General features: G+C 46.3%; 1 protein-coding gene and 1 pseudogene across 4 annotated transcripts; one reads left to right on the plus strand and one right to left on the minus strand.

Moving 5' to 3' along the window:
* Window positions 1-7967: 7967 nt before the first annotated feature.
* On the minus strand, window positions 7968-10006 carry LOC123107423 (sister chromatid cohesion 1 protein 3-like; annotated as a pseudogene).
* Window positions 10007-14053: 4047 nt separating this feature from the next.
* On the plus strand, window positions 14054-16294 carry LOC123107425 (2-alkenal reductase (NADP(+)-dependent)). Of its 4 annotated transcripts, none has more exons than XM_044529409.1 (5): window positions 14054-14297; window positions 14719-14896; window positions 15090-15256; window positions 15381-15463; window positions 15575-16294. In XM_044529409.1, the coding sequence occupies exons 1-5, from the start codon at window positions 14247-14249 to the stop codon at window positions 15951-15953; spliced, it is 858 nt and encodes a 285-aa protein (XP_044385344.1). In that variant the 5' UTR covers window positions 14054-14246; the 3' UTR covers window positions 15954-16294. The 4 variants fall into 4 exon arrangements, with proteins under 4 accessions (XP_044385344.1, XP_044385347.1, XP_044385346.1 ...); XM_044529412.1 differs by having other exon boundaries at window positions 14288-14402; XM_044529411.1 differs by having other exon boundaries at window positions 14292-14398.
* Window positions 16295-17540: the final 1246 nt, after the last annotated feature.

A 17540-nucleotide genomic window follows, 5' to 3' on the forward strand; every position in this document is an offset into this window, starting at 1 on the left:
GAAAGGAAAATTAAATGAAAGGAAAAACACGGGAAAACAAAAACAAAAAGAAAAAAACGAAATTAAAAATAAAGGAAAAAACAAAAATGAAAAAACAGAAAAACCGAATGGATAAACACACACGAAAAAGAAAAAAAAACCTTTCTGGGAAGGTTCTATAACCTCCCCAATACGGGGAAGGAGCTAGTTGGGCTAGCCCAAACTGAGTTCCTAGTGGGAGCAGGGAGGTGCACGCGTGATCGCTAATCAGCAACCTACGCGTCAAATAGGGTTGGCCTGCTGCGGCATAGTGAAAACTGGATCACTTTTAAACGCCGACCGATTGATGAAATGGAGCCCAAGTCAGTTTCGGAGGAGAGTCCTCGAGCTCGATGCCTATTTAGCGCTTTAACCGCAGTTACATTGTTGCCGGTAACTGGAGCAGCCCCTTTGTTCCTTATGGCTAGCAACTAGGCCGGCCCAAATCACATACTCCCATCACCGGTTTGGGGGAGTTCCCCTCTTTATTGGGCCAGCCCGCAAAAGAAAAGCCCAGCGAACAAAACACCAGAAAAATGAAAAAACGTCTGCACCAGGATTCGAACTCGGATTGCCCCATCGTTATTAAAGCTGGGCTAACCACTAGAACCGTTGAAGAATTGTGATTGTTTCACTCTATAAGAACAAGTGTGTCCGCTATAACTTAGATTTTTTTAAACGTGAATTTGAAAAAGTTCATCGACTTCGCGGCAAAAGTTCATCATTTTAGAAGAAAAAGCTCACAAACTTTAAAAAACTTCATCATTTTTTAAGAAACGTTCACAAACTTAAAAATGGTTCATCGGTTATGAAAAAAGTTTATGCAAATGTGAAAAAAGTTCATAAATTTCGAAAAAGAAATCATCAATATTGAAAAAGGTTCATCGATTTTGACAAAAAGTTCATCGACTTTGAAAATTAGTTCACCGATTTTGAAAAAAAGTTCACAAATTTGGAAAAAGTTCATCGAATTGGAAAAAAAATCATCAAAAAATGAAAATAGTTCATCGGTTTGAAGAGAGAAAGTTCATCGACTTCTAAAAAAGTTCATTGAATATGAAAAATGTTCATTGAAATTTGAAAAATAATTCATCAACTTTTAGAGAAAAGTTCATCAATTACGCAGAAAAAGTTCATCAAACCAGGAAAAAGAAAAGGAAAAAGGAAAGAAGGAAAGGAAAGTAAAAGTTATAAAAGAATGTGGAATTTGAAATATATCAGATGAAGTTGAGTGGTGGGGTGGTTAGTGCATTCCGCTCCGCAAGCAATTCTTTTGCGTTTTTAGAAAACAGAAGAAAACAAATACATACATACTGAAACAGATGAATGGGCCAGCCCACCTAACGCGGCTGCCGGCGCCGGTTAGGAAAATTGCCCTTAACCGGCGCCTGCACCGCCGAATAGGGTTGGCCCCATTTGGTGAACCTTCCAGAAGATTCCCTTCGGGTTTTGTTTGTGCTGGGTTCTTATGGTTTTCGTGTGTCACCGGTTTTTGTTTAGTTTTAGTTATTTTTCCCTTTCCTTTTCTTTTTTCTTACTAATTTATAATTTATAAAGTTTGTGAATGTTTCCAAATTCGCAACATATTTTTTCAAATTCATGAATAATTTTCAAATTAAGGTTTTTTCTAATCCATGAACCTGTCTAAAATTGGTGAAAATTTTAAAATTCGTGATTTTTTACAATTTTTTATTTTATTCAAATTCACGATTTTTTTCTGCATTTACTGAACTTTTCGAAAATTTGTGCTTTTTCCAACTTGATGAACCTTTTCTAAATCTTGTGAACTTTTCACAAACTGCGTTAACTGTTTTCTGAAGTTGTGAAGTTTTTCAAATTCATGAACTTTTTTTAATTCCTTTTTTCTGAAAATTTTGCATTTTCCGTAAAAGTGAATGGTCAACCGTTCAAACCGCACCGGGCAACAACTGTGAACTGAGCGACCAGGGGAATGAACGTGTTGTGAGCGAGGTGAACATGGTTGATATTAAACATTCTGCCACTAATATGCAACTCCTGCTCATTCCCGATTATGTTAACCAGCTAAGATTTTGCTGTCATGTTCTTGCCAAATACAGTACTCCCTCCATTCCAAAATAGATGACCGAACTTTGTACTAACTTTTGGGTCATCTATTTTGGAACGGAGGGAGTAATAGTTAACGATCATGAGCAAGGGGAGCAGATATTGAACTGCTGAAGAGAAGCATCAAAATGAAACTAGTGTTTATGACTAGGTGGAGTAGGCACTGAACTGATGAAGAAGTGAAGCCTGAAAACGAACAAAATGATTAGATGTCCCAGTAACTCCGGACCAAAGGTTTCTATCATTGAGTAGCGGAAGCAGCGGAATGGGGACACACATCATGTTTGCTTAGCAAGCGTCTCATTTAGGCTTGGGCCATGATTGTCTTTGCCTTCTTCCTATCAGCTGTATCATGACAAACTGGGTACCGTATAGTTTTCTCTTACATCCTTTGTTTGTAAAACGTCCTATATTTAGGAACAGAGGTAGTAGTTTCAACTTCTGTAACAGAGTTATTTATGTGATATTGTCACTCTCATGTGTGTCAGTGTGTGGCTAGATGCTGGACAGCCGGGGTTTGCAATTCTTGCTTCTGATTTCAGAGAATAATGTGAAGTTTCTGATTCTTTTGCCAATACGTCAAAGAATGGTTGTGAAAGGGTTGATGTTGTACTTGAGAGAAGTGCAGCATGATGTGGTGCCGTTCTTTGGAACATTACTAGATTTGTTACATACTTATTATACATGGAACTGTGGGAGTGACTAAACTGTATGAACATATATACATCAACACACCATTATCATTGGAATGATATTCTTCTGACATCTAACTAAAAGTGGGGCAACATACATCATCTTTAAGCAACTCAACGCATAGTTATACAAAGGGCAGTCAAACCAGGAACATGTCAAGAAAAAGACACTCTCTAGACTGATCGTATGCCTAGTTTCCCATCAGGGTCTTTTTTAGAACAAGAAAAACTACATCTAACGAGTCAGCGCTAGAGTTAGCACTTAGCATATATAACCTAAATCTTACCATTTTGGTCTAGAAAAGCTTGCTATTTCTCCTAGCATCAATCGTATTGAGTCAGCTTCACTTCAATACCATGATGCTATTGTTTCATCAAATGGGATCTCCTCAGCTTGTTGTTTCCCAATTATACTTGCAACCCATGGTCAAAAGTTCAAAACACATCTAAACTAAATGCAAGGCACGTTAATCAGATTCAATATATGATTTTCCCCATTCCATCCGATTTTCTTATACTTTGCCCATAGGCACCACGGCAAAACAGCAAAAAATCAATCGAGAAAAATAACATAAGATGAGCTTCGCGTTGACATGGATCATCCTAAAAAGGAAGAAATCCTCTTATTCTTATCCTAGAAAGGGCAGCGCGGAGCAGCTGCAGTCAGTGGTGGCTGAGGACAAAGACTAGGAGAGTCACAACATGATTACGGCATATACTAGGTGGTTCCTGTTCCACCTGGGGTTGTGAAAGGAGAATCATCACATCTTCTTTTACTGGAGATACTTTTGCGGAGAGAGCCGATGGACTCGGGTGCCAAACCAAATGGTGATGCTCCTCCATTTCCAGTGAAGCAAGGTTCAGTCTCCTGTGCATCTGCATTTCCTAGAGGTGCATCCACGTCACCAGCATTTGCATCCTCGTGACAAACATTTTTGGCAACATGGGCAGAGTCAGCATCAGAGTCACTCAAACGAGGGTAGGCCCCCGAGCAAGCTTTTATGGAGGTCAGCACACATTCCTTGCACCAAAGGTTCGGAGAAGAAACTGTCCTTTTGGCTCATCATGTTGAATCTCCACATTTCCAGTGCTGTAAGGGGTGCTATCTTCTTCGTGCAGACCAGCTCACCTAGCTCATCGCCATCAATTTGTTTCGCCATATAGGCAATGGAGAGCATTTCTTCATCGTCGAGTATGATTCCTCTCTTCTTCTGTATCACACTCGGCGTTCTCTTTCTCCTGTTATCTTGCAGGTGAGGTGGAGATGTTACCTTGCAAGCTTTATGAAGATCACTACACATTCCTTGCACCAAAGGTTCGGAGAAGAGGATGTCCTTTTGGCTCATCATGTTGAATCTCCACAAATCTAGTGCTGTAAGGGGTGCTACCTTCTTCCTGCGGACCAGCTTACCTAGCTCATCAACATCGATTTGTTTTGCCATATAGGCAAGGGAGAGCGTTTCTTCATCGTCGAGTACGGGTCTCGTCTTGTTCTTCTCTTGTACATTCTGCCTTCTCTTTCGCTTGTTATCTTGAACTACTGACGGTTCAAGGGTAAATGCCAGTACCGAGATTCCAGTGCCACCTGCTGGTTCTTCATCTTCAGTAGGACTAGGACCATGGCCTCTTGGTGCGTTGGGAATGGATGCCCCAAGCAAAGACCCTCTACATATAACAGGGTATAAAGGCGAGTACATCTCCGGTGGCGGGGTAACCTTTCCTATGAATGGCGGCGACGGATCTTCGTCCATGGGGTCATCACTTGCATCCTCATCAAGATATGTTGGCTCTGCTCGTCCATCCTCGTCAAGAGTGACCGTCACATACTCTTCTTCACGCAGGGTGATCTGACTCTGATCAGAGGTTCCACGACCGCACAGGTGGTTCACCTTCCATGAGTAGATCCGTACGAGCCCTAGGAGGAGATGCCCAGATCGCCTCAGCGCGATCGGGAGCTCGGGGGACACGACGCACACGGTGTAGGACGGGGTGTTGACGCCGTCGATCTGCGTCGTGTTGACGTCCTGCTTGCGCTCGAGGTCCGCGGCGATCCATACCGCGCCCAGCGGGCTCCTCCGAGCAAGGACCCAATCGGAGTTAAACATTTTAGCTGTGGGGAGGGATAGAGTCATAGAGATGGGGGGCTCGGCGTCGGGCTAGGGCTTGGTTGCGGCGGGGGAAATGCGGCAGAGAGGGCGTGGAGATGAGATGCGATTGGAATTGCTTCGGGGGGAAAGCGCGCGCGCTCCTCGGCACCCGAACATGCATGCCACCGGGTTCAGTGCCGCGTGTGACGGCGTAATCGGTTTGTGTAGTACAAGAGTCAGATTTGGTAGTAATGATAATAATACTGACCAATTTATATGAAACAAAAAAGAAAAAGAAAAACAAGACCGATGCTACGCGTCGCGTTGTTCGCTTTGTTCTCTCCCAGAAGAATTTCCCGCCAGCACCACCGTCTCGCCATCGCAACATCCTCGCTCGTGGTGGCCTCCATCGCAGAGTGGAACATAGACATTGTTGCAGTCGATGCCATTCAGCATTTCAGCATCTTCGTCATTGCGGCCGTCGCAGCATCACCGAGGTTGTAGTTGTCGCCGTGCATCATCTTGGACACTGCTGCAACCCCCGACACGACGACCTGACATTGGCTTGCAGCATCGCTAGCGACAACACCTACTTGCAACAATGAGATGGTCGGCTTCGACCTCCCGAGTCTCGATTCACATGAGCGGGTGTGGTGGTCGCCATGAGAGGCCTCTCTGCTTATTCGGCTTGGCGAACAGAGATGGAGAACGGGAAAGAGAGAAGGAATGTGCAGAGAAGAGGTGAATAGATAAGGTTGGAAGAGGCAACAATGGGGGGCACCCAGCAGGGAAACATGCACATGTCATGCGGCGGAGGGGAGACATTTGTTGGCTGAGTTTTAGCATTGTCCAAGAAAAAGTAGATGTAGACGAGCCCCAGGAGGAGGTGCGCTGATAGCGTGAGCGCGATGGGGACCTCAGGGTCCATTATGGACGCGGCGTAGGAAGGGGCATCGACGCCATTAATCTGCGCCCTGTTGATGACCTTGCGCTTGAATATCCGTGCGATTGGAGGTCCGAGTGAATAGGCACCGTCTGTACTAGTGTAAGAGATCATCTCTTCATTTAGAGAAGGCAAGCCGAAGTCACTATGAAGAGTCACTATTCACCATCCGGCAACAGGATGGAAGGGATATCCCTGAAAGGAAAACGGGGTGCTGGAGATGGGGAAGTGCTGGTGGCGGCATGGCGTTTCCTTGGCCATTGTACTGATGCGTTCGAAGCTGGAGGCCTGTCAGTTATGGAGGGTATTTAGCTTGCCTTGCAGCACATCAGTCAACGCTGGTTCTGCAATCTGACACCACTGTGCTATTGCAAGCATTACAAAGTACAGAGCTGAATAGGTCGCAGGCCGGCCAGTTTCATCATCAGAGAACTGAAGAGGTTGTTTCAGAGTAATACCAGGAGCGGCTACTAAACAAGATTGAACAAATAGGGCTACATATGGGTTAGCAAATTTTGCTCGACTACTCGAAGTGCAAACTCTTAGTTTTTCAGTCACCACACTGTATCTCAACAGCAATTGCTGACGATTTTTAAATAAAGCTCCCTTTTCTGCGCAAACAAAATGTCCAAGATCAAGAATCCTGAGATGAATACCATGGCAGCAACCCAACACGAGTGTGGTTATTTCTCGACCAGGTGTATGGTCATGATCTGCGCTGGCTCCACTTCATGCTATTTCCTTTTTGGGTTGCAAGGGGAAAGCATTTTTTTTAGAATCACCGGGGGAGGAGTCCCTTCACCTGAATATATTGCTCAAAGTGGCCATAATGCCAGGAGAGTGATCCAGTTTATAAGGAAAACCAGATCAAAAACCTTAATAAATTGACCCCGTTTATGAGAAAAACCGAGCCGAAAACCAGACAAGTAACAAGTGTTGCAAGAAAAGGAGAGGAACATGACGCCCAACATAAAGGCAAGACCTAGCTAGCAAACTAACAGGACCAGGTAGATGAGGGGTGCGTCGAGGGATCACAATACCAAGACTCTACAAGCAGCCAAACACACCGCACCGGCGTGCGTATCAAACCCCACAGCACAACAAAGGAGCATCCACAATCAACGAGTGCCAACGCTTAACACGAACCTTGACTAAGAGCTCCGCCACGGAAGTTCAAGACGATTAGCAAGTCGGGGAGGCGTCATTGCGTCGTCATTGAGCAAAGGTGAACCAAGATGAGACCAAGAGCTCGAGGCTCGCCTCAACAGAATAGGGTCTTGAGCATGCATAGTAGCAGGCCAGAGACCACATGTAGGACAGCCGAAGAGAAACACCTGAAGAAGAACACACTACCCTCAGTCCTAAGCAGGCCACACCACCACCACCACCACCACGCGAACCACCCTCAACCAGACGCAGCAACTGAAGCCGTCGTTTGGGTCTCCAAGATGACGCCTCCAAGGAGGTAGTGTTGTCGAGGACACAACACCGCCATCCGATCCGGCAAGCCCGATCTTAGGTTTTCAGCCGGAGACCACAAAGCAAGGTATTGTAGGTGCTGGAGCTCCACAACGGCACCTCCTGCAAGGAAGACGTCCATAGACGTCGACATAGTCGATGCAGGGTTCTCACCCGGACATTTTACTTTATCGAATCAAATCCATCTTATTATTTGGGTGGACGACTTGAAATACATATATGATTTTTTCTGAAGTTTCTGACTATCATGTAGTGAAAACCATATCTAGAGAGCGCTAGGAATACCCATCCAGATGTCGAAAAATAAAAAATAAATGCATTGCCCTAATTTTTTTTCATAAACCCTTTGCCCCAGCTCACTCTCTGATCATGCCGGGTTGCTGATTACCCGCTCTACATGTATCTTTTTCTAATGTGTCGTTTCCCACTTTGAAGTGAACTGACCCATTGTTGTCTGCTGGTGCTCAGGATAAAACTAAATGCAAGACAAACACCTTCAGCACCATTCACACTAGCTTTGCCAGAATCGACACAAATGGAGATACACAACAAATATTACAGGAAGATTAGGATAAGGTGTAAATAACATGGCAATATCCACACACTGGTATGCCGTATGCCTAAGACACTGTTACGGTATATCGAAACACTAAACTTACGATAAACCAATTTAGGTATTCAAAGTTTGGCGCTCGAGAGCGAGGGTCTAACTGAAACTGAAATGTCACCATACGCCTCTTCCTGACACACGTCAATATAATCGTAACTCTTCAGGGCCAACGTCTCGAAGAACATGCTCGCAGCTTGCTTCCTTGTCCTCCCGTCCAAGATTATGCTCAAACTGAATTTCCCTCGCTGCTGGTCCTCTGATGTGGCTGAGGACATCATGCCTTTGTAGAACTTGGCGGCAGCCCTTGTCCTACTAGACATGCTGCTCAGTCCTGTGGCACCGGTATCCGCACTAGATGCCACGCTAGGGGTGTTCATGAGGCCTGGAATCTCTGGCATGTCTTCATCGAGGTAGTCGTCGCCGAAAGGGAACTGAGACCCGTTAGGATCAGATTCACGGGTGTTTTGTCCAGGTGTTGCATAGCTGCCAGTAGCGGTAGCACTAGTTCCTCCAAGTCCAGACCGTGGGGTTTTGATGAAAGGACTGTCATCTTCTTCTCTTACTGTAAATAGATCCATTTGCGGGGAGGAGAACCGAGGGTTCTCAACTGCCGAATGATCAAATGGCGTCGCTTCTCCGTTTGGTGGAGACATTGGGGTGACGTGAGGCTCAGGCTCCTGTGAAGACATTGGGGTCACGTGAGGCTCAGGCTCATGTGTATCTGCAGTTCTTGGAGGTGCATCCCCGTCACCAATGTTTGCAGCATCAGCATCAGCATCAGAGTCACTCACACGAGGGTAGTTCCTCTCGCAAGCTTTCTGAAGGTCGGTGCACATTCCTTGTACCAAAGGTTCAGAGAGTAAGCTGTCCTTTTGCCTTATCCTGTTGAATCTCCACGTATCCAGTGCTGTATGGGGGCAGTGGCTTCCTCCTGCGGACCAGCCTTTGCAAGTCATCGCCATCGACTTGCGACCTCATATCGTCGTTGGAGAGCACTACTATTTCGTCGATTCTCGGGTTCTCTTGTGCATTATTCTGCGCTCTCTTTCTCTTGTTACCTTGAACTGGAGGCGGAGATGGTTCAAGGATAAATGCTGCAGCTGGTACCAGGGTTCCAGTGCCGACTGGTTCTTCATCTTCTTCCATAGGAATAGGATCATGGCTGACACCTGTTGGTAGATCTGGAATGGATTTCCCAGGCAAAGACGATCCTCTAACAGGGGACAAAGATGAGCATATTGCCAGTGGCGTGGTAACCTTCTCCATGAAAGGCGACGGATCTTCGTCCATGGGGTCAGTGCCAGTGTCATCAGTAATCCTTGTCACACTCTCGGGCGCTCGGCGCAATATTTCCGGCAAATCTTGGTGCCCATTGGTATGAAAACTGTCCCGGGGTGGAAGATCTACAGAAACTGCATCCTCTGGAAACGGGGGGAATATTGTCCCCTCCTCTTGTGGCTCAGGCAGTCAGGCTCAAAGCGCAAGGATCGACAGGCAGGAGACGGCCCGTCCTCATCAAGGGTGGCCATCACATACTGTTCTCCAGGCAAGGTGATCTCATCGGCAGCCCTCCGGTGGTTGTCCGGAGACTCAATCAGAAGGATCGCGTCGTCCAGGTTCCAGTCGTCCAGGCTGAAGGTCGCCGGCAGCGAGATGGCCGCGAAGGGGTCGCGGTCGGTGTCGGGCGGCAGGTCGATGTCCGGCCGAGCGGGGGCCAAGGCGGCGGCGGTTCTGATGGCGCTCAGCATGCGGTTGCAGTCCTGGAAGAGGTGGTTCACCTTCCACGAGTAGATGCGGACGAGGCCCAGGAGGAGGTGCGCCGACAGCCGGAGCGCGATGGGCACCTCGGGGTCCATTATGGACTCGGCGTAGGAGGGGACGTCGACGCCGTCGATCTGCGTCCGGTTGACGGCCTTGCGCTCCAGGTGCGCGGCGATCCACACCGTGCCCAGCGGGCTCTTCCGAGCCAGGACGGAGTGGGAGTAGAACATTGCCGCGGCGGCGTAGGGCGCGCGGGCTGTCGTGGTGTGGCGGGGGCGGGCTAGGGTTTGGTGGCCGCGGCGGCAGAGATGGCGGGCAGGAAGACGATCGAGACGGGATTGGGATTGTTTTATGGGTGGAAGTTATTTGTAACCGTGCCGGCCATGTAGCCGTCTGGTGGACGGACGAGGCGTCCGAGGGAAGGTACATGATGCATCCTTTCCTCCAATTTCCACTCGTGATCTCAGTGCTGGTATCTTCCCTAATAAGGTATTTAAGTATTCCTAAATCTTTCTATATTCATATATCTATACTGTACTCCTGTTTTGTTTACGTGAAAACTTACCATCTACTCTGTCAGTTCCTAAATATTTGTCTTTCTAGTTCTAGTGATTTCAACACGTAATTACGTACGGAGCAAAATAAGTGAATCTACACTCTATAATATATCTATATACATCCGTACATGGTAGTTCATTTGAAATCTCTAAAAAGACAAATATTTAGGAACAGAAAAAGTATTCATTTCCAATTATGGTAGTACAACGAACAATAGAAATAATAAAAATTACATCAAAATACGTAGACCACGCGCCGCTGTCATCGCGCCGACCTCGTCGAAGTCGGGCAAAACTTGTTTTAGTAGACAGTTGAAAAATTGTCACGCTAAGACTCCATAGGACCAACACACAAGAATAGCAACCGCCGGCGATGGAGAGTAGCGTATATCAGAAGGATCCAACCTGAAGACACACGAATATAGACGAACAGCTACCAGACCCGGGCAAGTCCACCAATGATAGATCCTTCAGAGACACATCTCCACATGCCCATCAACGGCGCTAAACGCACCACCGGAACGGAGGCTAGGCGGGAGGGATCTTATTCCATCTTCAAGGAGCCGTTGCCGTTTCGCCCTCCTGAGTAGGACACATACCCTAACAAAACTTGAAGAAAGATATAAAAACGGAGCCCTTTCATCGGCAAGGACCCGAATCCACTCCGACGAGGCAGACCGGCGACGATGCCGGCAAGATGCTGAGAAACCCTATCTTTTTGGAAAGGAGGCGGTTGTGTACTTCTGTTATGAACGAGGACACATTTATATATACCCTAAACAGATCTTATTTTACTCCTACGTATGTGCTCATTCATGAACAATATTGTATTTGTTATGTACTTAGAATTGTCATATAAATTTGAGTTTTTGGTCGTAACAGTCTATATGTGAAGATATTGGTGGGGATTTCTACTGTCATTTGATAACTATGTCACTTCAACTTCTTCCTTTTTGCCCAAAACAATGTTAGGTGAGCTGAGATATGTCAATATTGGACTATTGATGCATTTAAACATTCACAAAAGACGTGTTTGGTAGTTTGCATTACGCCCAGCCAGCCCACACGATTAGTTTTTGGCATGTTTGGTTGCTCGGTTCGCCCCAAAAAGTTGGCGCACACGAAACTTAAAGTACTCTCCAAGCCTACATCGTTGATAATGCTCGATCGGCTATTTCCAGCGAGTCAGACTCCAGCGATGGAATATAGGGCATGTTGGTGGCTCTCATGATGAGTTACGTTTGAGCTCGCGCTGGCTGGGTGCACCGTGTACCTGAGTTTGCACGTGTTTTACCGTAACCTTCTCTTAATCTCTTTCACCTTATAATATATACAACGGTGTTTCGATTCGAGATCAGCTCTATATGAAAAGGATGCACATCGATATTATGGTTCAATTTAGCCGACCGGTTGCGTTTACCGTAAATATTCAATTTTGTGTTCATGTTTGAAGCTATTTTGGACGAATTTTGTCAAATTCGTCGCACATGGTCGACAACTTGAAATTTCCTTTGACCAGTAGTTTCATCTCGCCGTTTCACACGACTTTCGGGTTGCACCTTTTCCGTTTCGACGATCGTAGACAAGTATATCTACATCTTCTTCATGGGCTGTACATATCCTCCAAGATTATAGTATCATGATTATGTTTGATTAAGGAGGTTAAATATGTTGGAAATATGCCCTAGAGGTAATAATAAATTGGTTATTATCATATTTCCTTCTTAATGATAAATGTTTATTATTCATGCTATAATTGTATTGACCGGAAACTTAAATACATGTGTGAATACATAGACAACACAGTGTCCCTAGTGAGCCTCTACTAGACTAGCTCGTTGATCAAAGATGGTTAAGGTTTCCTAACCATAGACACGAGTTGTCATTTGATAACGGGATCACATCATTAGGAGAATGATGTGATGGACAAGACCCAACAAGCTTAGCATCAGATCGTTTAGTTTATTTGCTATAGCTTTCTTTATGTCAAGTATCTGTTCCTTAAACCATGAGATCTTGTAACTCCCTGACACTAGAGGAATACTTAGTGTATATCCAAACGTCAATTCATATCTGGGTGATCATAAGGGTGCTCTACAGGTATCTACGAAGGTATCTGTTCGGTTGGCATGGATCAAGACTGGGATTTGTCATTCCGTATGATGGAGAAATATCTCTGGGCCCTCTTGGTAATACAACATCTTAAAGAGCTTGCAAGCAATGCGACTAATGAGTTAGTCACGGGATCTTGTACCGAATGAGTAAAGAGACTTGTCAGTAACAAGATTGAACTAGGTATGGAGATACCGACGATCGAATCTCAGACAAGTAACATATGGCTGGACAAAGGGAATTGCATACGGGATTAACCGAATCCTTGACATCGTTGTTCAACTGATAAAAGATTTTTGTGGAATATGTAGGAATCAATATGGACATCTAGGTCCCGCTATTGGTTATTGACCGGAGAGGTGTCTCGGTCATGACTACATGATTCCCGAACCCGCAGGGTCGCACGCTTAACGTTCATTGACGCTAGAGTAGTATTGGGATATTTGATGATTGGTAGCCAAATGTTGTTCGAAGGTAAAGATTTATATATGAGAAATCACATTTTGGGTTCTGGAAAGAGATGCAATTTTTTCGGTATTGTACCGTGAAGTTTCTAGAAGGTTCCGAAGGATTCAGGAGGGGTCCGGAAGTCCACAAGTGGGTCCACCACAACCCAACGGCTGCCATGGGCCGAGGGAAGGCGCCCTGGCCTTATTGGGTTAGGCGCACCAAGTCCTTAAAAGCCCATGTGGTTAGGGAAGGGAAAAAAAGAGGAGTCCTAATAGGAATATATAGGATTGGACTTGGAGTCCAAGTCCTCTCCCCCTTGGTTGCGCCCTAGGGCTTGAAGGGGCTGTTTCCCATGCACCTCCACCTATATATAGAGGGGAGGGGACGCCCCAAGAGGACACACCAAGCCCTTGGTGCCCCCCCCTCTCTCTCTCTCTCCCTCCCTCCCTCTCTCTCCCTCTCTCTCTCGTTATTCCGTAGTTTCTCCGTCCTCGTTCTAGTAGCGCTTGACGAAGCCCTGCTGAACTAGCTCCACCACCACCATCACCACCACGCCGTCGTGCTGGTTGTGATTCCATCTATTTCTTCGCCTTTTTTTGCTGGATCAAGAAGGAGGAGACGTCATCAAGCCGCATGTGTGCTAAACTCGGAGGTGCCGTCTGTTCAGCACTAGATAGGTTGGGTCGTGATCGGATCGCGAAGAGTACAACTAAATCAACCGCGTTGTATACACTTCCGCTTTCGGTCTACGAGGGTATGTAGACACACTCTTCCCTCTTGTTACTATGCTTCTCCTAGATAGATCTTGGGTGTTCGTAGATTTATTTTTTGATTCTTATGCTTCCTTCCCCATCAGAATATTTGTTATATACTCATCTTGGAGCCTACGTGCATCCCTTCTCATCTTAAGTATGAATATGTTATCTTTTAAGGGGGTAATTTGCCTATTCATAGATAATCTCGGGGTTCGTATGAGGCTCATATAAACATCACCACAGGACACCAATGTCGCGACATGTCGCAACATCACAGCAAGCTCAGGCAAGTGAAATGCTCGCGAGTCGGCACAATGGACTGCATACAAGAAAGAAAGAGCAGAGTTAACCCATGAGTGAAGAGGACACACGCGAAGGTTTAAATCTTGATGGGCTGAAATACCACTATCGCTCCACCCACGTGTTGATTCGCTCGTCACACTCATGTCCAACGACCAGCGTAGGCCTCACAAGTCCGGCCCGCTCACGAGCCGCACACGCATGCATCTCCTGCGGTGCGATCCCCTCGTCCCCGCGCCCCACGCATTAAGCGCGCGCGGCCGCTCCCCGGCCGCACACCCGCTCGATCCGCCACACACGAAACGCACCCGCCCGAACGCGTGGTTCATAGTATCTAGACTACTGCAGATCACCAACTCATCGGCGCGTCCGAGGAAGGAGGCAATGGCGCACCCGGATGTCCCGGCACGAGGAGCCCAGCTACGTCCCGGACTTCGTCCCGGGGGAGGTACTACCGAATTTCTTTTTAACCTAGCATCAAACTTGGCCCCGTGTCGAAATTCAGTCCCCTTGGCAGTACAGATCTACAGTTGGTTCTCGGATTCCAGTGTTAGTATGTCAGAGAAATTCTTCCAGATAACTGTACTGCAGTCTACTGGCGGCTGTTTCTTCAGCTCATATTATACTTTATGATTCATTCATGCATGGCTCAATTGTTGGATCTGTAGCATGTGGTTCGCATGAGCAAAGTTTAAAATAATCACTCTGTTATCAGTGTACCTTTCTGTTTCACGGAACAAGGTTTTTTTTAAAAGCTCTGCAATATGGTCACCAGTTCTGTACATGGATTCAGCCTTTCTTTTTACTGAATTGTTTTACCCACCAGAAAGCTTGACAATTTTGTTGCCTCCTTGAATCGATCCCACCAGGTTTTAACAACCTTGGGCGTAAGCAAGGTGGTGGAATCCGGGCACCAGGATTACAAGCTCGGTGATCTGGTGTGGGGGATGACAGGATGTGAAGAGTACACTTTGATCACTAATCTGGAGTCGCATTTCAAGATCAACCATCCTGAATTGCCGCTGTCATACTACACAGGAGTTCTTGGTGAGTTCACTTTTATTCGTCACAAGTTAACCAGGTCTGGTTGTCATTACAGTAATTCACTTTGATCATGAAACCGGAAAGTTGTGGTTTAATTTCTTCGTAGACCTTAGTCTGCTATAGAATCAATCAAATGTAACCTTGGCTGATATACTGGCTAGTATTTTCTCTGACTGCTAGAAACTTCATAATTCAGGCATGCCTGGCCTTACTGCCTATGCTGGATTTTTTGACGTGGCCAAGCCAAAGAAGGGCGACTATGTCGTCGTGTCAGCAGCGTCAGGTGTCGTCGGACAGCTTGCCGGGCAGCTTGCCAAGATCTCCGGCTGCTATGTGGTTGGTAGTGCCGGTTCCGATGAGAAGGTTTGTGCCTACTCATTTGGGCACATCACCAGACAATGAGTAGTTTTGTTCATACTGATTTAATTTTGTCACTACTGTTGGCAAAGCTTTCTATTTTGATGGGATAATTTTGCCTTCTCCTCAGGTCAACCTCCTAAAAACAAAGTTTGGGTTTGACGATGCCTTCAACTACAAGAAGGAGCAGGACCTGAACGCCACACTGAAGAGGTTAATTGCAGGCCCCTTCCCTACCATACTCTTGCGTTCTTCCAACTTCCAATGAAGAATGAACAGGGCCAGTTAATCAACAGTTCTGCGTGCCATGATACTTGCTTTCAGGTGCTTCCCGGAGGGCATCGACATCTACTTCGAGAATGTGGGTGGCGCGATGCTGGACGCGGTGCTTCTCAACATGAGGCTGCACGGGCGGGTATCGGTGTGCGGGATGATCTCGCAGTACAACCTGGAGCAGCTCGAGGGCGTGCGCAACCTGTTCTGCATCGTCGCCAAGCGCATCCGCATGGAGGGGTTCATCGTGATGGATCACTACAGCAACTACAGAAAGTTCGAAGAGGAGATGGCCGGTTACCTCAAGGAGGGGAAGATCAACTACGTGGAGGACGTCACTGAGGGGATCGAGAGCTTCCCAACGGCGCTCATCGGGCTCTTCTACGGGCGCAATGTCGGAAAGCAGCTGGTGGCCGTCGCACGGGAGTGACGTCACATGTCAGGAGCCCCGAGCCCTCCTGAACCGAGAAGCACAGATGTGCGTTCACAGACCAGAATTCAGATATATATAGAGAGGTACTCAGTCCGGTTTGCCGGATTCTACATGCTTTGAGCCAGTGTTTGGAGAAAGTTGGAGAAAACAGGATCCTACTTAGGTGAACCAAGAAGTTGGAATGAACTATTGTATAATCTTTACCAGTATTTAAAAAGGGCAGTTGATGCTGCTCATCCTGCACTCTGGCCGCAGCCCAGCAAAGTGCTAGTTTAGGTGATGCATTATAACGCACGCAAAATTTGGATTACAAAAAGAGTACAAGTTCTTCATCTGCACCGGCCAATGTTCACAGGGAAATCAATGACCATGACTTGTGGGGCCAGGTTAGCTACTGAAGAGAACATTTCGGCCCTCTTTGATTCGCAGGAATTTCAAAACGCAGAACAGGAAAAATACATAATCGGGATGACATGCCCACTCGATTTCTATAGGATTAGCAAACCGCAGGAATTTGCAGATAGTGCTTGATGGCACACAAAAATCAAAGAAATTGTAAAAGAGACATTGGAGTGGATGCTAGATTTCATATGGAATATAGATGTAGTACAAACAATTTCATAGGAAAGAATCCTATAATGTCCAATCCTACGAATCGAACGACCAACATAGAAAGAATTCCTACGGATTTTAAAACATTCAAAAGCCCTATGAGATTCCTCTGAATCAAAGGAGCCCTTAACTTGAAATTACACATAGAACATTCGGTAATTTATGATAACAGGCCATCTAGAGCTCAAACAACATGGCGTTGGCTAGAGGGCTCCACAACAGTAAACTTTACTTTAGAGTGAACAATTCCCTCAATGTATGTTCTGATTGTGACGCGCGCTTTACGAGCTTCCACGATAGTATCCCTCCTGATGGGGAAGCGTTTCCAAATCTGCGGACTCTTCCGGGTGGAGTATTTCCTTCTGAGGTGTCCAATGTAAGATACCGGACATTGTACTCTCGAGAATATGACATGTTAGCTCAACCAAGTTCCTCCAAGAGGAGAACCCTTATCATGTTGGTGCTCGGGCATCTTCTGTTGGAATTATTGGGCCTAGCCCATATAATAATTCATATTATCTGCTAATAATTCAAGGTAAATCCCAGAGGCCCATGTGGCCCACTCATGCATGACAAGGTGGTGTGGAAAATTGACCTACGCCATGTGTATGTGCAGTCTTAGAGGGTGTTTGTTTCCAGGGACTTATTGGTTTAGGGACTTAAAAAAGTCCCTATAAGTCCCATCTAAACCAAACAGGAAGGACTTATAGGGATTTAAAATGGGCATTTGGGACTTATGAAATAAGACTTTTAAGGAGGGACTTATAGGGACTTAGGGCATCTCCAGCCGTTGGCCCCCCAGGGGCGTCTAAAAGCGCCGCCTGGGGGTGAGCCGGCGCAAAAAATGGCCCTGGGGGCGAGTCGGTCCCCAGCCGTCGGCCCCCAGGGCCGCCCCCAGGCGCATATTAAAAAACAAAAAAAGAACGTTCGGCGAAGTTACGATAAAAACTAGTTAAATTTCGGCCAAACATG

The sequence above is a fragment of the Triticum aestivum genome, chromosome 5A (assembly GCF_018294505.1).
Source record: "Triticum aestivum cultivar Chinese Spring chromosome 5A, IWGSC CS RefSeq v2.1, whole genome shotgun sequence".
In the NCBI taxonomy this organism is placed as follows: domain Eukaryota; kingdom Viridiplantae; phylum Streptophyta; class Magnoliopsida; order Poales; family Poaceae; genus Triticum; species Triticum aestivum.

Coding starts and splice junctions, on each gene's coding strand:
- LOC123107425 (XM_044529409.1), top strand. CDS start 14,247: ATGTCCCGGCACGAGGAGCCCAGCTACGTCCCGGACTTCGTCCCGGGG. Junction 14,298..14,718: donor CGGACTTCGTCCCGGGGGAG/GTACTACCGAAT, acceptor CGATCCCACCAG/GTTTTAACAACCTTGGGCGT. Junction 15,257..15,380: donor GTGCCGGTTCCGATGAGAAG/GTTTGTGCCTAC, acceptor CCTTCTCCTCAG/GTCAACCTCCTAAAAACAAA.